The 23,632-nt window shown below is 42.7% G+C and overlaps 1 protein-coding gene and 1 pseudogene across 1 annotated transcript; both read left to right on the forward strand.

Moving 5' to 3' along the window:
- The first annotated feature begins 1,424 nt into the window (after positions 1-1,424).
- Positions 1,425-6,905, forward strand: LOC128842338 (leukocyte cell-derived chemotaxin-2-like). Its single transcript, XM_054038268.1, has 4 exons — positions 1,425-1,431; positions 4,634-4,730; positions 5,965-6,116; positions 6,739-6,905. Exons 1-4 carry the CDS (start codon positions 1,425-1,427, stop codon positions 6,903-6,905), a joined length of 423 nt encoding a protein of 140 aa, XP_053894243.1.
- Positions 6,906-13,561: 6,656 nt separating this feature from the next.
- On the forward strand, positions 13,562-20,966 carry LOC128841884 (leukocyte cell-derived chemotaxin-2-like; annotated as a pseudogene).
- The last annotated feature ends 2,666 nt before the right edge of the window (positions 20,967-23,632 follow it).

Raw genomic sequence — 23,632 nt, forward strand, 5'->3', positions numbered from 1 at the left:
AAATGGTTTTAAATAATGACAAAGATCAAAAGGTACAGACCATTTCAGACTGTTTCTCTATCTGTGATCCTGTAATAAAAGGACCAGAACAACAGAGGAGGAAACGTTCTCTGTTTTTAAATAAATTGCTGTCATGCAATGTAAGTTTCTTGGATGTGATTAGATTTAGGTATTTTTCGGTTACTACTGTATAAAAGGTCTTTCCTCCAAGTGACCAAGTCCTATTCGAGGAAACAGGTTTGAGAGAAATACACACTTTTTACCCCATTTACTCTATATTACTTGTGAAGGCCTTTATGGAACCACTAATAGCTCAAACATATTTCTCACATCCTTTCTTCACTCGTGATTTGGTATGTGTATCCGCTTCTGTATAACCATTGGATATAATTGTTTATGAGGATACCACCACAACACCCATTTAACCATAAATCCCTTTGTTAAATCTAAAGGCCAAATTGTATTTGTGCAATTGCTTCAAACATGTCTAAAAGCTTAAGCACTAAGCAGTCATCCATACAATAAATACACATTCATAAGCATTTGATCAGAATACTCATGAGAGGATCAGTCTCGGGATAACCCCTTGCATCCTGGCTTGCTTCAGTGTGATTGGATAGGATCTGATAAACACCCTTAGCAAGCCTGGTTCTTTTATACTGTGCATCAAACAAGTGATGTCATATTGACTCTCAATATCCTAGCTAATAACCAGGTTTTGGTCTGATTGGAGTCATTCCTGGTTCATTAGGCACAATCCTCCTTTATTGTTAGAACCATCTGGGATAATTGAGGCCTTTTCCAAGGTCCTATGTTATCAGTTACTTTTTAGGTCCATTTTTTTCCAAGTAAGCCACATTTCAAGCCCAGTATTTCCAATCAAGCAGACCATTTTTCAAAGCCTTCCCACAACTGCTAAGTGCAAGGCATATATTTTCTTTAACCAAGCTAACTGACCCCCTTATATACCTATATTATCCAACAACAGCTATATCTATAGTCAGGGCCGGCTCCAGGCACCAGCTTAGCAAGCAGGTGCTTGGGGCGGCCAACGGAGAGGGGCGGCACGTCCGGCTCTTCGGTGGCAATTTGGCGGCGGGTCCCTCACTCCCTCTTGGATGAAGCAGCAGCGGTAGTGCCGCAGAACGTGCTTTTTTTTTTTTTTTTTTTTTTTTTTTGCTGCCTGGGGCGGCAAAAACCCTAGAGCCGGCCCGGTACAGTATCTCTCTATACAATCACTGTATCAAGAAATAAAAAATGCTCTTGGATTCTTTGAATAATTGTAGAGGATTTAAAAATACTATTAAAGCATGAAATCAGAAAACTATACTCTCCTGGGTGTAGATAAAGGCATGTTATTCTTTTCCATGCATCAGCTATGTAATTACTAGGTGAATTCGTTATGGACATGGCAGACATGATTAATGTCTTGTGGTGAGTATCAGATATTATAACCTTTTCCCTCTGCTGTAAATAGTAATAGCATGGCTGAAGAGGCATCATCCTAGAATATTTCTATAGGTTTGTTTCTATATTAAATTGCCAAGGGATGGATTCTGCTACCTATACTCACATTGAAAAATATATTATTCTACAAAGGGTCCATAAAAATAAATGGAGCATATCTAGAATAAAGTATTGTTATGAGCTGGGTGGAACCCTGTTAGACATAAAACTGCTACCTAGGACAAAAGAAGGGTGGGAAACTGCCAGGGAGCTTTTGGCTGAGTATTGTTTTGGGGTGGTGTGGGGTATGGAGCAAAACGGGGAATATGAAAGACAGAGAGTGCGCCTAGAGGAGTATCAGAAAGTGCAGTGGCTGACCCTTAAAAAAAAATTGGAGAAAGGTTTTTTGGATCAGGGGAGCTGGCTGAAAAGGTGCTCTTGCTATTTTCTGTTATTCGATTCCTTCTGTGTTCAGAGACACAGTACTTTAGACATTATTTGTAAAGAAACAAAACTGCATCAGAGAAAATACCAATCCTATCAATTTCTACTTCCAACTGGAACAGCCCTCAGGGCCCTGAAACTTGGACTAGCCACTTGGGTCAAAAGGGGTAACACTGATGCTAGGAGCAGGATCTAGTTTCCAAGGAGAGAGATTGTGAACTGGTATCCTTATTGAACCAAGATGGAACGAATAATGGAGGCACCAGCAGAATTGTATTGACCTTCTTTGGTGTGGTCAGTAGGTACCTTTCCCAACCTGCACAAACACTATATATAGATTCCAAACTCAGCTCCTTGCTGGGGTCTGCCTTTCTTTAAAAATAAACAAATAAATAAATAAAAAAGAGAAAGAACAGTAAGGATTAGCTCAAACCTTCTTCCTCTGATTCCTCCCTCAGGACTGTTTCCCCTAGACAGAGCTACACCCACATCTCTTCTCTCTTGGTGGGATAAAAAGTCATTGCCCTAAGGGAGTCAGCAGAACCCACTTATCTCTTCCCCAGCAGGGTAATAGGATGGTATGTTTCATTCCAATGAGCGCCTTTTACAGGAATCTTCAAGGACTAAGCCATATTGCCAGTACCATGGTCACATAGTTTCTTAGCGACCAATCTCCAGCCTTGGATATGCCCAGCACTTACTTCAGTGGGAACCGCACATGTATTCAAAGCAGTGATTATCAACCTATTTACCATTGTGGGGCACATCCAATACTACCTGTAAGGCCCTGAGGATGTCACATGGGCCACAGCTGTGTGTTGATTGGGTGACAATCAGCTCATGGGTCGCAGGTTGAGAATCACTGATTTAAAGGCAGAATTTATTCCTCATACAGGAAAGAGACTCCATAATGATATTTATTTCTTCACCTTATTAGTTCTTATTCTACACATTCCCTCACCTCTTCATTTCTCCCATTTTGTTCTTTTGTCTGAACTATGAATGAGCACTAGAGCTGGAAAAACACTTTGGCCACAACTCTTTTTTTTGCAGAACAATGCAGATTTGGGTTGACTGAAACATTTCATGAACATATGTTGAATTAACTGAATTGTTTTGGTCAAAAAAATCTGAAAAAATCTAAGTGTTCCAACCCAAACACTTTCTTGACCGAGACCCATGCTCCCTATAACTAGGTTAATCTTGTGAATATGGGTGTTTAAAAAACTCCTTCCCACACATTCTGTACAAACAACATGGAAGTACAAAGTGTGGGCTCCATTGCACAGCTTTTCAGTGCTCCCTTTCCCACCACTTGGTTTGTTTGTATGTTGTCTGTTAAATTGCAAGTTCACCGGGATAGGGACCTTGTCTTCTTTTCTAACTGTAAAATACATAGCATGCTGCTGCAAGACAAATAGTAGGCTAAATGCTTCGCCCTTTGCACTGCTCTGGAGGCACAAAATGACACAGAAACTTGGTTTAATCAGCCAGTTAGAAAAAGCCCTTGGATAGGAATACCTGGGGGACACAGCCACCTCCATGCCACCCCTTCCTGCCTACCACTCCTCCAAGAATTAAAAAGTCTTCCGGGGGAGTTGAAGCTCGTGTTCCTCATGCTGGAAGAAAGGCGGCAGAAAGTCAGTTTCACTCTCCCCTCCTCAGCTACACCAAGCAGAGCTCAGGCCCAAAAAGTGTTATCAGAAGGAGGTAAAAAACTCAAAAAGGAACAGTTTTAAATCAATATTGTGAAACAGAGAGGCCTGGCCTTCCACTTAGCAGTTCTCAAAAGACATCCAAGTAATTTACGCTTCATTTTCACCTGGCATAGAACCTGATCTAGAGTGCGCTGAAGTCCATGAAGGGATGTCAGGGGGCTTTTATTGAGGGCTGTGTCGAAACAGAAGCTTGCTGGGTCAATTATGTCCTATCAATTATATGACTCTTACAGAATGCAAATCCCCAGCTCTGCAGGTTCACTTTTCTGAGACTCAGGCCGAGGCAAGCTGGAAAGGTGTGTTCTTCCGCTGCCCTCAAGCATAATCTCAATTTGCAGTTACAATGGAGTGTTGTTTTGTTTTCTGACTCTCTCAGTAAGCTACGTTTTCCTCTAAATAGTTCAGACTGATGGACAGCCAACATTCATAGCCTCCTCTGACCCCTCACGCATATTCTTCTACTTCAGAGCTAAATAAACAACTCAAATCCTTATTACCATCCAGAAATTTCCACTGAAGAGGGAGGATAGTATCTGATCCTTAGCCTAAGTTATTATTCATTATTTCTATTGCAGTATCATCTACATGCCACAGTCATGGGCCAGAATCTCAGTGTGTCAGGTGCTGTGCAAATACACACAAAAAAGTGAGCCCCTGCTCCAAAGAGCTTACAATCTAAGTAAAGCATTGGAACCCTTCCAGAGTTCTACAAGAAAAACTTGGATCAAAATTATTCCTATGTCAAAAATATCAAGATCTTCTCTTCTATACTGTGTATTCTATTTAAAAGGAAAAAGAACACCACTCTGTTCACACTAACTTAAAGAAATAAAGAGCCATTCATCCGTGGCACTCACACAACCAATGTATATTTGGAAGTGACACATTATAACGCATATTATTAGAGAAAGTTCAGCGTCCTCCTATTTTAAATCTATTAGTTGCATACCAAACATTTAATATGTAGCATTATGTCTTGAACAAGCCAAAAAGCTTCAATTTTGTATATTCCATTTCTTCTTAAGTTGCTGCAGGACCATGGGGACAGATATGTGCTGGGAATCCTAGGAACAAAGCAAGGGGTTGCGATGGATATGGCTGCGGATATTATTCAGCTCCAAGGTAGGATACTGAGAGCGCTTTTTCTGTGTGTGGAACGGGTGTTTTATTTGTTCATTGTTGTTGCTAAAATAACGAACTGTTCACTAAGAACCAAAACTTCTGAGTTCAACTGTCATTTAAAGCACTCAGGGCTTCTGAAGTCTGACGGAATGACACCACTGAAGAGCAGTTTGCAAAACAAGAACCAGGGCAACAATCCTTCCAGCGTCATTGACAGACTCACACTGAGAATAGGGAGAGAGTCGTCACCAGGACCCATTCAGTCCTTGGCCCTCATGGATGGGTCCTTAGTTACTTTAGTGCTATTTCTAAGGATTTTTGTGATGGGGACAGGACATTTGCTCTCTAGGAACTGGACTCAGACCACCAGATGATTTCACATGCAGCTCTCTAGAGGCTGTTCAGTTTGTTGTTCTAGACGCGGGTGGGACAGAACTAGTTAAGGAATAACATTGAAATGGTCTCACTTCCACACACTTGAGTGACCCCAGTTCCCAACTCATAGGTCAGGTGCTCAGCTTGTGTAAAGGGGGCGTAGCAGCGATGAAGTCATTGGAGTTCTGCTGATTTACACTCGTGGAAGCTCCAATGTTCTTTTGAGCCTTGTAAGTGAGTGAACAGGCTGCAGCACCATCAAACTAATTAGAGGAGAAGATGGAAATGTTTTGACCAGTTCTATCAAACTTACTAATTTACTTTTTTTTTTAAACTCAATGATTAAAGGTTTATTTTCCTCCCAGGCCTTCTTGAGCAATTTTCCTTTTGTTCAAGGAGCTTTTATGTGTTTTCACAAATATCAAAAACCTCAAAATGTGAAGTTTTTTTGTTTTTCATGTTAACTAAGGAAATATGTATATGTTGGCGGGGTGAGGGGGAGGTTGTGTTACTTTGTTTTGTTTTTTGAAACCCTGGTATATCCCCCAAACACTCAAAAAGTGTAAAAGTGAAGATTTTATTTCTTTCAATAATTTTTAAAGAAAATAAAATATATTTTTGACTCGCTCGGATTAACAGTTGAGAGAGATTTGCAATTATTATAACTGGACTGAACCTTCAATTCCTTCTACCGCCATTGCAGAAATACAAAATTTGAAATACAACTAAGCTAACAATGGTAGCCATACCCCCCTGTGTTGCTTTAAATAATCTACATGGTGTATCTAGTGTGATACTTTAGGGCTAATGACCATGTAAGTCAGCATTGTTTATTACTTGCACGTTTACACACTTACAGAGAGGACGGTAAAAGAAAGCACCTAGGGGTGGATGTTATATGCGGAGATGGCTCAACAGTGTATGCTCCTTTCAGTGGCATGATTGAGAGACGAATGAACCCCCATGGAGGGAGAAGTGTCATTAATAACGGTGTCAAACTTCGTGGATCAGGTAACTGAGCTACCATACTCTAATATTTAAATATTTATTAAAGATTTGTCATTAAACAAGTTTACCTTCTATTCTGAACCAATTGGAGAGCTAGGGTAGAAGCACGATCTAAACAAACTTGGAAGTTAAGCAAATCATAACTGTGTAAAGTAGGCCAATGCCGGTGTATCACTCAAATCTATCTGGTCCTATATTTGAATACAAGTACAACTCATTCACTCAAACACAAAGCAGGCCAAATTCTCCATCAAAAGGAACAGCAACACACTCCTTTTCCCCTCTAGCTCTCCACCCACTTAGACAAATGAACAAAAATGAGGACCTAAAGTGAAGAAAACAAAGACAAAAATGAGAGAAGGAAAATAAAAAGAGGGAGCTTGAAATACACGGTAGTTTGGTTCCATAAGAAAAAAATTCCTCCCCCGACCTCCCAAAGACACCAGCTTTACTGGTTAGCTGGACTGCACTAGAGCTCCCAGCAGTGCTAACACCAATGACAGTACAAGATTGAAAGATAATCAGAAATTTGTCAGAGTAAAATCAGCCAAGGAGATCAGAGAATGATCAAAGTTTGATGTTTCCTTTATCCTCCCTAAATCTCACCCCCCCTCCTTGTCTCAAGGTTTCTGCGTCCATATGTTCTATATCAGGCCTGTTACATACAGAGGTTGGATCGACAAGGGACAAAAAATTGGAGAAATGCTGCCAATGCAAAGAGTATATCCTGGTATAACATCTCATGTTCATGTCCAGAACTGTAACCGCTTTAATGTCACTCGCTACTTATAAACGGAAATGTATATTAAATGGAAATGTACAAAATCCCAAATAAAATCATCTGAACAAACAAAAGCAAGTTTCTTCCCCTCCTACTCAGACAGGGTAAATTAAAAAGGTAGTCCATGGGAAAGAAAAAGACATTTTACACATAAAGCAAAATAAAAATGTATATTACTCCTGGGGAAATTCTGCGCCACTGCATGCCCACAGAATTCATGTCCCCCACAGATTTCTTTGCTTCCCCACAGAAAAATGACTTTCTGACAGGAAAGCAAAGGGAAGCCGCAAGAGCAGTCACACGCCTCTCCCCAGGGAACCCGGTGGATAGATAAACCATTGTGGGGGTGGGGATGCCCCGGGGCCAGTGGCTCCTACCCTGCGCTGGGCTCAGCTGCTAGATTTGGCTGGGCTGCAGGGGGAGGGAGGATGATGGGATTTCCTCTTTCCCTGCATGAAACAGCCGGGGCAGGGGCCAAGGGCGGGGGGCCGGGCCTAAGCTAAAATATACTTAATTAGCTTCACAGAGACTTAGAGGGATAAATTTTGTGACTCAAATATTGGAATAGAGTAGGATAGCTTTTTTAAGAAAGACAGGCAGGGAATAAAGGGAGGAGGTGTTGCATTATACATCAAGAATATGTACACTTGTTTTGAGGTCCAGAAGGAGGTGAGAGGCAGACTAGTTGAAAAAGTCTCTGAGTAAAGATAAAAGGGGGATGTTAGGGGTGACGTTATGGTAATGGTCTACACCAAATCAGGAAGAGGAGGTGGATGAGGCATTTCTAAAACAAATAACAGAAATATCAAAAACAAATGACCTGGTAGTAATAGGGAACTTTAATTACTGAGGCATCTTTTTGGAAAGTAATATGGCAAAACACAAATTTTCGAATAATTTCTTGGAATACATTGGGGAACACTTTCCGTTTCAGAAAGTGGAGGAAGAAACCAGGGAGTCAGCCATTTTAGACTTGACTCCGACCAACAGGGAGGAATTGGTTGTGAATCTGAAGGTGAAAGGCAATTTGTGTGAAAGTGATGATGAAATGACGGATGTCATGGTTCGAAGGAAGAGAAGCAGTGAAAGCAGCAGAATAAGGACAGTCACCTTAAAAAAAAAGCAGACATTAAAAAACTCAGAAAACTAGAATGTAAGGTCCCACGGGAAGACAATCTAAGGGATAAAGGGGTTGAGAAATGCTGGCAGTTTCTCAAGGAGACAATATTAAAGGCATAACTGCAAACTATCCTGATGTAAAGGAAAGATAGGAGGAATAGGAAGAGGAGCTCATTAATTATCTGAAAATCAAAAAGGAATCCTACAGAAAGTGGAAACAATGCTAAGGAGGAGTACAAAAGAATAACACATGCATATAGGAACAAAATCCAAAAAGCCAGGGCACAAAATAAGTTACACCTAGCAAGGGACATAAAAGGCTATAAGAAAAGGTTCTTTAAATACATTAGGAGCAAGAGAAAAATGAAGGAAAGTGTAGACCTCTACTTAGTGAGGAATGAGAACTAATAACTGATACCAAGAAGACTGAGGGATTTAATATCTATTGTGCTTCCGTAGTCACTAAAAAAGTTAATGGTGACCAGATACTCAACACAAGTAACATTAATAACAAGGGGAAGGAACACAAGCCAAGCTAGGGAAAGAACAGGTTAAATAATAGTTTGATAAGTTAGATTTATTCAAGTTAGCAGGGCCTGATGAAATCCATCTGAGGGTACTTAACGAACTATCTAAAGCAATCTTGGAACTGCTAGCAATTATCTTTGAGAACTCCAAGGTGAGGTCCCAGAGGACTGGAGATGGGTAACTCTCTTTAAAAAGGGAAACAGAGAGGATCCAGGGAAGGACAGAGTAGACAGTGTAACGTTGATAATAGAAAAGATACTGGAACAAATTATTAAACAATCAATTTGTAAGCACCTACAGGAGAACAGGGTTATAAGGAATAGCCAGCATGGATTCACCAAGAGCAAATTGTGCCTGCAGTGGTCCCTCACACTAGGGTTACCATATTTCAGCAAGCAAAAAAGAGGACGGGAGGAGCCCCGCCCTAGCCCCGCCCCTGCCCCTCCCACTTCCCGCCCCCCCAGAACCCCCAACCCTCCCCCCGTTCCTTGTCCCCTGACTGCCCCCTCCTGGGACCCCTGCCCCTAACTGCCCCCCAGGACTCCACCCCCTATCTAAGCCTCCCTCCTCTTGTCCCCTGACTGCCCCAACCCTTATCCACACCCCCACCCCCAGGCAGACCCCTGGGACTCCCACGCCCCATCCAACCACTCCCCACCCCCTGACAGCCCCCCCCCAGAACTCCCAACCCATCTAAACCCCTCTGCTCCCTGTCCCCTGACTGCTCCGATCCCTCTCCCCACTCCTGCCCCCTGACAGCTCCCCCCCAGAACTCCCAGCCTCCCACCCCCCCGCTCCTTGTCCCCTGACTGCCCCCTCCTGGGACCCCTGCTCCTAACTGCCCTCCAGAACCCCACCCCCTACCTAAGCCTCCCTGTTCCGTGTCCCCTAACTGCCCCCTCCTAAGACCCCTCCAACTGCCCCCCAGGACCCTACCCCCTACCTGTACCCTGACTGCCCAAAACTTTCTCCACTCCCTCCAAAAAGCCCCACCCTGAATTCCCGACCCCCCCCCCCGTTTCTTGACTGCCACCTCCAGAACCTCCCTGCCCCTTCTCCTGCCCCCTGGCCCCCTTACCCTGCTGCTCAGAACAGGGTGTTGGGCTCTGTGCGAGCCGGACACGTGGCTGCGCTCCCCCGCACAACACACAACCCAGTGCCTGGCCCTGCACAGTGCTGCCTGAGCGGGGCGCGGGGCTGCCGGGGAGGAGGAGCTGCCGGCTCAGAATGCAGGGAGGGAGGGAGGGGGGGAGGAGCTCCTCTACAGCTGCTCCAGAGTCCAGCCCGTGACTTTCCTGCATCCCTCCCAGCCGCTCGCTCTGCTCTGCCGGGGAGGGGGGAAATCCCGGACATTTTGAGTGATTTACAAATTCCCCCCGGACGCTATTTTTAGCACAAAAAGGAGGACATGTCCGGGTAAATCCGGACGAATGGTAACCCTACTCACACTCAAGTAGGGAGGGAGGCCACTCTGCCTACTATAGGTTTGCTTAGCCCTGCGTCAGAACCAGGGGATGGACTTGATGATCCCTCGAGGTCCTTTCCAACCCGATATTGCTATGATTCTATAAATTAAAATTTCCCTTTTAAATTTGTGTGTGTTGGTTAAAACCGAAAATCAGAAGCCCTATAATGTAGTGGTCCCTCACATTCCAGTTTGGAGGGAGACCACTCCGCCTCACGACTGTGCCTAACCAATGTAATGTCCTTCTTTGATGGGTTGTTGGCCTAGTGGATAGGAGAGAAGCCGTAGATGTGATACGTCTTGCTTTAGTGAGGCTTTGGACACAATCCCATAGGACATTCTCATACTCAAACTAGGGAAATGTGGTCTAGATGAAATTACTATAAGGATCAAAACTGGTTGAAAGGCTGTACTCAAAGAATAGTTAGTGGCTCACTGTCAAACTGAGTATATAGTGGGGACTTGCAAGAGCCAGTCCCGGATCCGGTACAATTCAATATTTCATTAATGACTTGGATAAGGGAGTGTGCTTATAAATTGTGTGGATGACATCAAGCTGGGAGGGGTTCCAAGCATTTTGAAAGGCAGGATTTAGAATTCAAAACAACCTTGACAAATTAGAGAATAGGTCTCAAATCAACAAGATGACGTGCAATCAAGACAAAGAAAATGCTACACTTACAAAGGAAACATCAAATGCCCATCTACAAAATGGGGAATAAGTGTCTAGCTTGTAGTACTGCCAAAAAGGATCTGGGGATTATAGTGAATCACAGATTGAACTCCCACCATTGGAGGTTTTTAAGAACAGGTTGGACAAACACCTGTCAATGATGGTCAAGGTTTGCTTAGCCCTGCGTCAGAACAGGTTGGACAAACACCTGTCAATGATGGTCAAGGTTTGCTTAGCCCTGCGTCAGAACCAGGGGATGGACTTGATGATCCCTCGAGGTCCTTTCCAACCCGATATTGCTATGATTCTATAAATTAAAATTTCCCTTTTAAATTTGTGTGTGTTGGTTAAAACCGAAAATCAGAAGCCCTATTTATACTCTGAGGCCTCAAGCCCTAGAGGGAGGGAGCTGATACCAGACACCTCTGTGTTCTTGGGGAACCAGGGTGCAGTATCTAACCTGACTCATGAAAGACACACACACACACACCCCAGCCTCTGCTTAAACCAAAACCCATCAGAGGGGGAAAAAACTTGCAGAGAGCAGTGAAGGGCGTTGGGAGACACAGAATAGGGCCGGGCCTTCTGATTATACTCCCCAGAGAAATGGAGGTTGCAATTAAGTCAAATACTTTGCAGTTCCAGAGTAGATAATGTTTTCACTATTATAGCTTCCTATGACTTGTGACCAAACGTATTGGCTGGTAAACTGAACAACTAACGCACCCTGCTGGTTCCTAATGAAAATTACAATAGAAGTATTTGGTGAGGCAATTATGCAAGGTTTTTGGACACTGCTTATTTAGTCCTCTAATAGTATTACAGTTCATCTCTGCTCACCTCTGTCCTAGCATTATTGGAAGTCTTGCATGTATGGGAATGTGCTGATTAAAGCTGTGAGGAGACCTTTTTTTTTTTTTTTTTTTTGGTTTCCTGGGCATTGAATTTTTTTTTGAACTTTTTAATTTTTTTATTTTCAAATAAAATTGAAGTAAATTTCCAAAGAAAGTAATTTTGACTCACAAATTTAGTTCTGAAAATGTCAAAGTGGAACTTGTTTTGGTAAAACAAAACAAAAAAAACAACTCTGTGAATTCATATGTTCCTGAAATGTTTCAGTCAACCCAAGTCTGCATTTTTTTGGGGGGGGGGAGGAGGGGGGAGGGAGAAGTTGTGTCCACAAAGTTTGTTTTTTCCCAGGTCTAGTACTCATTTGTAGTTCAGATAAAAGAACAAAATGGGTGAAATGAAGAGGTGAGGGAATGTGTAGAATAAGAACTAATAATATGAAGAAATAAATATCATTATGGAGTCTCTTTCCTGTATAAGGAATAAATTCTGCCTTTAGATACATGTGCGGCACCCACTGAAGTAACTTCTGGGCATATCCAAGGCTGGAGTTTGGTCAGTAAGTAACTATGTCATCACAGTACTTGCAACATGGCTTAGTCCTTGGAGATCCTTGTAAAAGGCTGTCAATGGCCTGAAACATATCATCCCATTACCCTGCTGGGAAAGGGTTAAGTGGGTCTGCTGACTCCCTTAGGGCAATGACTTGTTATCCCACCAAGAGAGAAGAGATGTGGGCGTAGCTCTGTCTAGGGAAAGCAATCCTGAGGGAGAAATCGGAGAAAGACGGTTTGAGCTGCTCCTTATTGTTCTCTTTTTTTGAGAAAGGCAGACTCCAGCAAGGAGCTGAGTTTGGAATCTATATTTAGTGTTTGTGCAGGTTGGGAAAGGCACCTACTGACCACACCAAAGAAGGTCAATACAATTCTGCTGGTGCCTCCGTTATTCGTTCCATCTTGGTTCAATAAGAATACCAGTTCACACTCTCTCTCCTTAGAAGCTAGATCCTGCTCCTAGCATCAGTGTTATCCCTTTTGACCCAAGTGACTAGTCCAAATTTTGGGGCTTGGGGGATGTTCCAGTTGGAAGTAGAAATTGATAGGATCTGGTATTTTCTCTGATGCGGTTTTGTTTCTTTACAAATAATGTATAAAGTACTGTGTCTCTGAACACAGAAGGAATTGAATAGAAGGAAAGAGCAGGAGCACCCTTTTCAGCCAGCTACCTGACCCAAGAAACCTTTCTCCATTTTTTTACAAGAGTTGGGCACTGCACTTTCAGATACTCCTTTACATAAGAACATTAGAATAGTCATACTGGGTCAGACCAAAGGTCCATCTAGCCCAGTATCCTGTCTTCCAACAGTGGCCAATGCCAGGTGCCCCAGAGGGAATGAACAAAACAGGCAATCATCAAGTGACCCATCCCCTGTCACTCAGTCCCAGCCGCTGGCAAACAGAGGCTAGGGACACCATCCCTGCCCATCCTTGCTAATAGCCATTGACAGATCTATCCTCCATGAATGTACCTAGTTCTTTTTTGAACCCTGTTATAGTCTTGGCCTTCACAACATCCGCTGGCAAGGAGTTCCATTGTTTGTTTTAAACCTGCTGCCTATTAATTTCATTTGGTGACCCCTAGTTCTTTAGGCACATGCTCTCTCTTTCATATTCCCAGTTTTGCCCCATACTGCACACCAGTCCAAAACAGTACTCAGGCAAAAGCTCCCTAGCTGTTTCCCACAGTCCTTTTGTCCTAGGTGGCAGTTTTATGTTTAACAAGGTTCCATCCAGCTCATAACAATACTTTATTCAAATATACTCCATTTATTTTTATGGACTCTTTGTGGAATAATATAATTTTTCAATGTGAGTATAGGTAGCAGAATCTGTCCCTTCGCAATTTAATATAGAAACAAACCTATAGAAATATTCTTGTGCTGAATGGAATGATGCTTCTTCAGCCATGTTATTACTATTTGCAGAAGAGGAAAAAAGTTACAATATTTGATACTCACAACAAATTAATCATATATGTCATGTCCATGATGAGTACACCTAGAAATCATATAAATGATGTATGGAAAAGAATAACATGCCTTTATCTACCCCCAGGAGAGTATAGTTCTCTGGTTTCACACTTTAATTGTATCTTTAAATCCTCTACAATTATTCAAAGAATCCAACTGAACTCCCAAGAACATTTATTATTTCCTGCTAAAGTGATTATATAGAGAGATACTGTAGGTATAGGTACTATAGTATTATATAGGTATATAAGGGGTTAAATAAAGGTGCCACAGGACACTTTGTTGCTTTTTACAAAATAGGTTGTGTCTCATTTCCCAGCCAATCAGACATTATCAGGGAAATTTAAGGAGAGTCAGTTATCTTGATTGAGAACAGAGCCTTCTCTGCAGAGGTGTCCCAACAGGGCAGATAATAAAAAGTGTGGAAATGCCAAACCCTTTGGCAAAAGTACTTATGTGGTTTAGGAGAATGCAATGCAATTAATTTGTTTGGGGTGTTTTTAACAACTGAACAAGGGGCTTAAAAATAAAAAGGGGAGATTTCAAGGACAAATGGCAGATATCTTTCTCTGTACTCAGCAGTCTGTAGTTATCTTTCTGAAATCAGGAATTTAATTGGATGGAAGGTGGGAAGAGAATTTAAAATAATTTGTAAAGCTACTTGGGCAGGCCTGCACACAAACAGACACCACACTTTTGGGGAGAAATTCAGCTAGTTAGCCAATTTTGTACTTCACAAGGTGACCACTGAGTAATTGACCTTATTTTGGAAAAGTTGTGGGAAAATAGAACCTTATTTGAGAGTTTCAGGAAATGTTCTTCCTTGTCTCACCAGAAAATGGGACACCTCCTGGTCAGTTACATAAGTCTATCTTATGATACATCCACCTATGATACACCATCAGAGTTAACATCAGGAAAAGCCACAGGGTACCGTCTGGAGCATGGCTGAATGTAAAAATAAGAAATCTTATAATAATGTGGTTAAACCACATTACAGGAAATTCAAGAAATGGAGACTGCTGAAGCATGAATAAGGCAAACTGTAGTTATTTTGGGAAGGGAGGGAATGTGACCTATTGGTGATAGCCGGGGACTGAGAGCTAAGTTTATATTCTTGTCTCTTCCTCTGCCAGGTGCATGCCTTTAGGGAGTCATTATTTCCCAGGCTGCTTAGCTGTAAAAAAATGAAAAATTAGGTTACATATAATTTTATGGGACTTTCAGACATGGTGGATGTGCTCTCAGCCCTCTTCCTTTCATGCCCCCTCTTCTTTTACTTTTAAGTAGAATACATACTTTAGAAGAGAATATTTTGATATCATCTGCTATAGGAATAATTGATCCAACCAACAAGTTTGTCTTCCAGAACTCTAAAAGAATTCCCATGCTTGATTCAGACCATTTTTCAGGTTTGTCCAGATCATATTGAATTTTAATCCTATCCTCAGTGGTGTAGCCAGGTGGAGGGAACAGGGGGAGCATAAAAAAAAAAGGCGCCACCTGCTGCAGCGCTTTTACTGACGGGGCAGTGCTTTTACTCACCCGGTGGCACTCTGGGTCTTCGGCGGCAACTTGGTGGCGGGACCTTCACTCACTCCACGGGTCTTCGGTGGCATTTCCTTCAGTGCCGCTGAAGACACCCGGAGCGAGTGAGGGCCTGCCGTCGAAGTGCTGCCGAAGACCCAGAGCGCCGACAGGTAGTAATAATTAAAAAGGCACTAAGATGCTCAGTGGGGGAGCGGCCGCTGCCCTGCTCCCCCCCCCAGCTAGGCTACTGCCTATCCTCCAAAGCACTCACCACACCCCCCAGTTTGGTATCATCCACAAACTTTATAAGTGTACTCTTTGTGCCATTATCTAAATCACTGATGAAGATGCCGAACAAAACTGGACCCAGAACTGATTCCTGTGGGACTCCACTTGATATGACCTTCCAGCATGACTGTGAACCACTGACAACTACTCTCTGGGAACAGTTTTCCAGCCAGTTATGCACCCACCTTATAGTAGCTCCATCTAGGTTGTATTTCCTTAGTTTATTTATGAGAAGGTCATGTGAGACAGTATCAAAAGCCTTACTAAAGTCAAGATATAACACATCTACTCTTTTCCTCCTGTCCATAAGGCTTGTTACCCTGTCAAAGAAAGTTATTAGGCTGTTTTAAAAGGATTTGTTACTTATTTGTTACTTATCACCATATTATCTTCTAGGTGGCTACAAATGGATTGCTTAATTGTTTGCTCCATTATCTTTCTGGGTACTGAATGGGGATAGTGAAACTGCAAAGAAGGCTTGAGTGATTTGTGATCAATGAATGACAAGTATAAAAGCAAGCATTAGGGAACTTTCTCTAACTTTCCCCTAGGCTAGTCAATGCAAGAGGTGGTTGTTGCTTCTCTGCAGCAGAACAAATGAAAGAAACACATGTCAGTTTATCTGAAGCAGCTTGTTGTTTGAGAAGGAAATAAGAGAATAGGGCCGGGCCTTCTGATTATACTCCCCGGAGAAATGGAGGTTACAATCAGGGGTGAAAGTAACTGAGGACACTTACCGGTATGGGGTGGGGCCTCGGGCGGAAAGGGTGGGGCCGGGGGGTCAGCATCCCCCAGCCAGCCCTTCCAGGCCGCCTGTCCCGGGGCTCCCGTGTTGATTTAAAAGGTCCGGGGCTCTGCAGCGGCGTCCGGACACCTGGGCCCTTTTAAATCGCTGGCCCCAGGGCAGCTGCTCCCTTTGCCCCCCCTCCCCCCCTGCCCATCGGCGGCCGGGGTGGGGGGAGGAAGGGGCAGGGGTTAAAGCACTGCAGGGTCCTTTGCCACGGCAGCGCTTTAACGTTGCTACCCCTTCCTCCCACCTGTCGGCGGTCCTGCTGGTACGGACCCTACAAACAGGGCTGCCAACAGGGGAGGCAAAAGGGGCAGAGACATTAAAGTGCTTTAATGTGGGCTGGGTGTGGGCCGGTGCGGGTTCTTACCGGTATGGAGTACTGGCCCATACCGGCTCACTTTCACCCCTGGTTATAATAAAGTCAAATACTTTGCAGTTCCAGAATATATTATAGCTTCCTATGACTTATCACCAAATGTATTGGCTGGTAAACTGAACAACTAACGCAGCCTGCTGGTTCCTAATGAAAACTACAATAGAAGTAATTAGTGGTGCAATTATGCATGTTTTTTGGACACCGTTTATTTAGTCCTCTGTTAGTATTACAGTTCATCTCTGCTCACCTCTGTCCTAGCATTATTGGAAGTCTTGCAAGCTGCAAATCCCCAGCTCTGTGGGTCCGCTGCCTTGAGAGTCAGGGCTAGGAAAGCTGGTAAAGCAGAAAAAATATTTACATGTGATCTAATGCAGCCGTCAGGCAGCTTCTCAACTTGCAGCTACAGAGGAATATACTTTTGTTTTCTGACTCTCTCCGTGAGCTAAGCTGATATCTGAATAGATCGCCTGATGGAAACCAACATCCATAACCTCCTATGACCTCATATGTGGCTCTTCTACTTCAGAGTGAAATAATGCCTTCAAATCCTTGACTGTCATCAATTAATTTGAATTGAAGGTGTAGGGTAGTCTCTGATCCTTAGCCTCAGTTGCTAGACACTATTTGTATTACAGTAGCAGTTGGGTTCCCTAGTCATTGAGCAGGACCCCACTGTGCCAGGTGCTGTACAAACATAAGCTAGAGAGAGTCCCTGCTCCAAACAGTTTATGATCTAATTGAAGCACAGGAATCCTTTTAGAGATCTGTAAGGGAAACTTTTTTGTAGGATCATTTACTCTTATGACAAAAAATATCGAAATCTTGTCTTCTGAACAGTGTATTCTACTGAAAGGGGAAAAAAACCCACCATTCTGTTTACATTAAAGCAAAGAGGTGCAGAGCTATTAGTTTGTGGGACGCACACAAGCAACATGAATTGGAAAGTGACACATTATAACACAGATTACTAATGAAATTCTAGCATCCTCCTCTAAACTCCATTAGTTGCACAGCAAACATTTTATATAACATTTCTGTCCTGTTTAAGACTAGAAAATTTGTTTCAGTTTCCTATATTCCATTTGTTTTTAAGTTGCTGCAGGACCATGGGGACCGATATGTGCAGGGAATCCTAGGAACAAAATATGGGGCTGTGACATATATGGCCATGGATATTATGGAGCTCTAAGGCAGTATACTCTAAGGGCACTATTTGTGTGTGTAACGGGTGTTTTGTTTGTTCATTGTTATTGTTAAAATAATGAAATGTTCACTAAGAAGAAAAAAATCTGAGTTTAGCCATCTTTTATAGCACTCAGGGCTTCTGAAATGTGTTAGAAGGACACCACTGCTAAGCAATTCGCTAAACAAAGAACCGTGGCAATGTCCTTCCAATGTGCATTAATCTCTCATATAATAGAATCACACTGAGAATGGGAGAGTCCTCTCCTTGACCCATTCAGACCTTGGCTCCTTATTGTTGAGGCTGCCAAGGAGGGGCCTTAAGTATCTTAGTGGCACTTCCAAGGATTTTTGTGAAGGGGGCAGGACATTTGCTGACTAGGAACTGGACTCAGACCACCAAATGATTGTATATGCAGTTCTTTGTTGCTCTAGACATGGACAGGACAGAACTAGTTAAGAAATAACATTTAAATAGTCTCACTTCCACACACTTGAGTGACCCCAGTCCCCAGCTCATAGGTCATATGCTCAGCTGGTGTACGTCAGCCTAGCTGCAATGAAGTCACTGGAGTTATGTTGCTTTACACCAATGGACAGTCCAGTGTACTTTTGAGCCTTTAAGTGAATTGACAGCTTGCAGCACCAGGAAACTAGTGAGAGATTTTAAGAGTAGAGCTGGTCAAAACATTTCTATCAATTTTATTTATTCATTTGCAATAAAAAAAAGGCTTTTTCCTCCCAGGTCGTCTTGTGGAAATTTCTCTTTTGTTCAAGGAATTTCTTTGGGTTTTCACTGAAAAAAATTGAAAATCTCAAATTCTTTTTTATTTTTCATTTCTGACAAAGGAAAACATTTCCCCTTCTGAGGTGGTGGTTGTGCGTGGGCAATATTTTCTTTTTCTTTGTTTGAAAGCCTGATATATGCCAAGAAAATTTAAAAAGTTTAAAAGTAAAGATTTTTTTTTCCCAAATAATTTTCTTGACAAATTAAATGGAATTTTTGACCAGCTCTGATTAAGAATTGAGAGGGGATATGCCATTATTACAACTAGAATGAAACCTCAAACCCTTCTACCTCCACTGTAGAAATACAAATCTGAAACCCAACTAAGCTAACAATAGTAGCCATGGCCTCTGTGTTGCTTTAAATAATCTGCATGGTGTATCTAATATCAGGCTTTAAGACTAATGAATATGTAAATCAGCATTGTCTCATTACTTGCACGTTTACACATTTTCAGACCTAAAAGAAGAAACCACCTGGGGGTGGACGTAATATGCAGAGACAGATCAACAGTGTATGCACCTTTTAGTGGCATGATTGATGGACAAGCTAACCCCATGTGAAGAATAAGGCTATTAATAATGGCATCCAACTTCGTGGATCAGGTAACTGAGCACCAATATATAAATCTTTGATCAACTTCAAATATTAGTCATTGAATAAGTTCACCTTCCATTCTTAACCAACTGGAGAGCTATGGAAGATGCACAACCTAAACAAAGTTAAGCAAAACATAACTGTATAGAGTAGGCCAAGGCCAGTGTTTCTCTCAGAACGGTCTGGTCCTGTATTTGAATCCAAGTGCAACTCATTCACTCTTAAATACATAACAGGCCAAATTCTCCATCAACAGGACCAGCAAACCACTCCATGTCCCCTACAGCTCTGCACCCACATAGAGAATGGGAGAAAAATAAGGGTCTAAAGTGAAGAAAAAAAGAGCAAAGTGGGGGGGAGTATTTCAAGAGGGAGCTTGAAATATACTGTAGTTCAGGTCTTTAGGAAACCTTTCTTCACCTCTTCTTCCCCCTCTCCGTCCCCCATTAAAAACCTCAGAAATGCCAATTTCATGAACGAGTCCTGTTGGCTGGACTGCACTAGTGCTGGCAGCACTGCTCGCACCAATGGTAGTACACGACTGGAAGACAATCTGAAAATTGCCATAGTACAACCAGCCAAGGAGATCAGATGATGATCAAAATTTGATGTTTCCTTTATCCCTCCTGTGACTGGGGTCCTAGTGGGGAGCCAGCTGTGGTCACTCAATTAGGGTGAACTGCAAATAATGGGGCAGACAAACCCCAAAAAGCTGGTGGCTATTCCAATACTTAGATTTACCAAGCCAGCATAAAACAGCTTCTTTATTACCTTACTGGTTACTCAGAAGTCCAAACAACACAGTTCCCTTAAAGTGATCCAGCCTCAGGCCTCCATCCAGGTACCTACGACAAATATGATGAAAATTTCTGTAAATCCTATTTCATCATATAAAAGAAAAGGTTCTACCAATCCCAAAGGATCGGACACATTGGACACCAAGTTATTGAATATTCCAGATCTTACCCAAATACACGCTACAGCCAATTCTTATTAACTAAACTAACATTTATAAAAAAGAGAGAGTATGGTTAAAAGATTAATATACATACAGACATGGGTTCAATTCATTGAGATGCAGATTCATAGCAGAGATGGTGAGCTTTATAGTTGCAAAGAGTTCTTTCAGAAATAGTTCATAGGTTATAGTCCAATGTCCAAATCTCATATTCAGGGCGTACCAGCATAACTGGGCCCTCAGTCTTGTGACTCAAACTTCCCCTAATGAAGCCTAAGCAGATCTGAGAAGACAGAATTAGGACCCAAGGATCTTTTATACAATTTCATATCCTCTTTGACAAGTTGGGAGTTCAAAAGGTAATTAGCATGACTTTGATCCATCACGGGTACTTGGCTATATAAATTAATATAAGGCCATTTGCTTGTTCCTCCACCATTCACAGTACATTTCAAAGAGAGATGAATACTGAGATATCCTGTGTTTACAATTCATTTAAATGCTGGATGTTCTTTTGACCTCTGAATTATCAGAGTACAGCATATGCAGGGACTGTTGATTACATTGTCGACCCTACTCAGACATATGTAAATACACAAAAACACAAACATTCCCTCTCCACAGGTCTTTTGAGGGTTATTTATTTTGCAGGATGTTTAACCCTTTCTAACCATGTGTCACACCCCCTAAATCTTTTTTTTCCCTCCCCTCTCCTCAAGGTTTCTGCGTAAAAATATTCTACATTGAGCCGGTTACATACAGAGGTCAGGTCGGAATGGGACAAAAAATTGGAGTAATGTTGCCAATGCAAAGCGTATTTCCCAGTATAATATCTCATGTTCAGGTCCAGAACTGTGACCGCTCAGATCCCACTCAATTTATAAGTGGAAATGAATATTAAATGAAAATGTACAAAATCCCAAATAAAATCATCTGAGCAAATAAGAGCAAGTTTCTTCCCCGGCACCACAGACAGGCTAGATTAGAAAATATAATCTATGGGAAAGGAAAAGACATTTTACACATACAGCAACATAGAAACGTACATGTCAGCCACAGTTGTCGCACTATCAACTTAGCATGCCAACTTGAGATACTGTCATCTCAAGCTCATCGATAAACTATGCCAGAAGTACAACCTGTCCCACTGCAACCTTTTTGGGAATCAATACCTGTTTTAATATTGTATCTTTGCTAATACATAAGCTAGGAACTTTTCATTACATTTATGGATTTTTGGTGTGTACTTTTAAAGAAGAAAGTGCTCTCTCTTTTTGCATTTCCAAATGAGTTCAGGTAATAACAGAGGCAGGATAAACCTTCATTCAGTTGAAAGGCAGAGAGAGTAGTAGAGAAAAGTTTATCCATAATGAGAACAGAAAGGTAATATATTTCTTTTATCTTCTTTCTGTAACTGAAGTTTATAGAATCGCCCATAAAATCAATTACATCCCATACCAGACAGACAGGATTTATATGCTGTGTGTTCTAGTGGTTCTCCCTTTTGCTTTAAAAGGATGCATTTTCCTTCAACTATATCGAATTTGATCTGAATGGTACCCAGGGGGGAAAACACTGACAGACTTTTGAGAACGTTCTCTTGTAAGCAGGCAGATGCTAAAGCAACCCCCACTATGACCAAGTATGCAGTGGTTGTACGCAGGCAAAGGACTGGTATCTCTCCCTCCAAAGAAGTGAGTACTGATGGACTGGTGAGGTAGGGGAGGGGAGGAAGCAGCTGTCAAGGTGTTTCTCATATGATGTCACACCTCCATATTCATCCGTCCCCTAATGGCCTGCTGCTAAAGGAACAGCAGAACGATTGCTGATGCCATAACACACCAACTTGTGTTTCAAAGTTTGCTTTTGCTGTCTAACATTTAAAACTTCACATTAACAGTTTAGTGAAATGTTCCTAGGCCCATGCCCTCCTACAACAGCCTTTAGAACAGGCTCCGCCTGGTAGTTTCAATACCCTGCACAGTACAATCTTCAGGACGGGGCCAACTAGCACATGGGAGTTTCTCTCACCAGTGACAGCGTGATGTTTTGGGAGCAGTTTGTACCTATGCTCAATAAAACAGGAACAAGAGCCAAAGCAGCTGCAGGGGGAGTAAAATGGGCTCCAGCTAGAACCATCCCTCCCCCAAGGATCCCTTGAACCCAGAACGAACTGTGCAGGAAAGACACCTACCCGCCCACCCTCCACCCCCCCCCCCCACACACACACACACATAGGAGACATTAGGACCTAAGCGGTGCCTCCCCTCCCCACCACCACCTGGTCTTCTTGGAGAACTGCAAAGAGCAGCCAGCCAGAGACTCCAGCGGTTACCAACAAGAACAGCCAAAGCAGGGACCTTTGGACATTTCAGGCAAAACTGCTGCAATTTCTCTACCTTTCTCTGCCCTGTGACTGTTAGCTCCAGCCGTCCACTGACCCACAGGGTATGTCGACACAGTAGTCAGGAAGTGTGATTATAGCACGTGGAGACATGCCCAAGCTCTGAGCTAGCATGGTAGCTGCCTGGGCTAGACCCTGCTGCCCTCCCTGGACATTGGGTAAAAATTCCACTGGCTGCTGAACACGCTGCTTTCCCTTCAGTGCTGTTGTTACTCAGGCTACCTTTGTTCTAATAAGAGCAAGGCTAAGTCAGGTATGTCTACACATGCTGCAATTACACCTCCCAGTTGCAGTACACACACATCCACAGTCTCCTCACCTTACCTGCACTCCACATCTGGTCATCCCACCTCTCCTCTCCTGCCCTCTCCCACCCAGCCCCGTTCCTTTCCCTTTAGCTGAGCCTTTCTTATGTAACCTCCCCAAACACACATCACAAATCATGGAACTAAGGTGACATTTGCCATCATCCCATTGCTCACGCTGTGTGGTATTCCCTTTGCCCTGGCCTGTCTGTCTCTTCTCTACTTAGACAATATTCTCTCATGGTCTCTTTGTCAGTCTGTTGTCTCATCTTATACTTGGATTGGAGGCTCTTTGGGGTAGGGACTGTGACAGTGTACCCCATAAGGCTTTATGGGGGGTGCTTATAAATGTACGTATGACATAACTGGTATATGTTTTGTGCTGCCTGTGCCATGTAACATATCTCCGTAAGGGTTATGGTCTACTATATCTATTCATCCTATTTGTACATATATATCATTTTCTACTTGAGGTTAAGAATATGGGCTGTATACTTGCTTGGTTTCTAAGTAAGCTTTGTGAGGCATTTGGTCAGTTTCTTTAGGAAGGAATTTGCAAGGGTAAGTACCTAATGAGGAAGCACTTGGGGAACAATGCATCTTGGAATGCTCCAATTCACATAAGAAGTCTTCCTGGAGACATACAAGATACCATGTGGGCAATGGCTTCGGCCTGTAAAGACTGAGTCATGCAGGGACATGTGACTTGCCCAGGTGACTCCAGAACTCCATCTTGGAGCTGGACTTTGCATAGGAGTGAGGAGGGGAGTCTCCACCCACAAGAGAAAGTCTATTTAAACCCATGGGAGACCCCTCCATTTTGTCTTCAGCTGGCTAAAGAAGGAGCCTCTCCACCCC

This window comes from Malaclemys terrapin, chromosome 8 (assembly GCF_027887155.1).
Source record: "Malaclemys terrapin pileata isolate rMalTer1 chromosome 8, rMalTer1.hap1, whole genome shotgun sequence".
NCBI classification, from domain to species: Eukaryota; Metazoa; Chordata; order Testudines; family Emydidae; genus Malaclemys; species Malaclemys terrapin.

Bases quoted from the DNA above. Each gene is read 5' to 3' on its own strand.
- LOC128842338 (XM_054038268.1), top strand. The intron at 4,731-5,964 runs GTAGGATACTGA...ACACACTTACAG, and splicing joins GGATATTATTCAGCTCCAAG to AGAGGACGGTAAAAGAAAGC. The intron at 6,117-6,738 runs GTAACTGAGCTA...CCTTGTCTCAAG, and splicing joins TGTCAAACTTCGTGGATCAG to GTTTCTGCGTCCATATGTTC.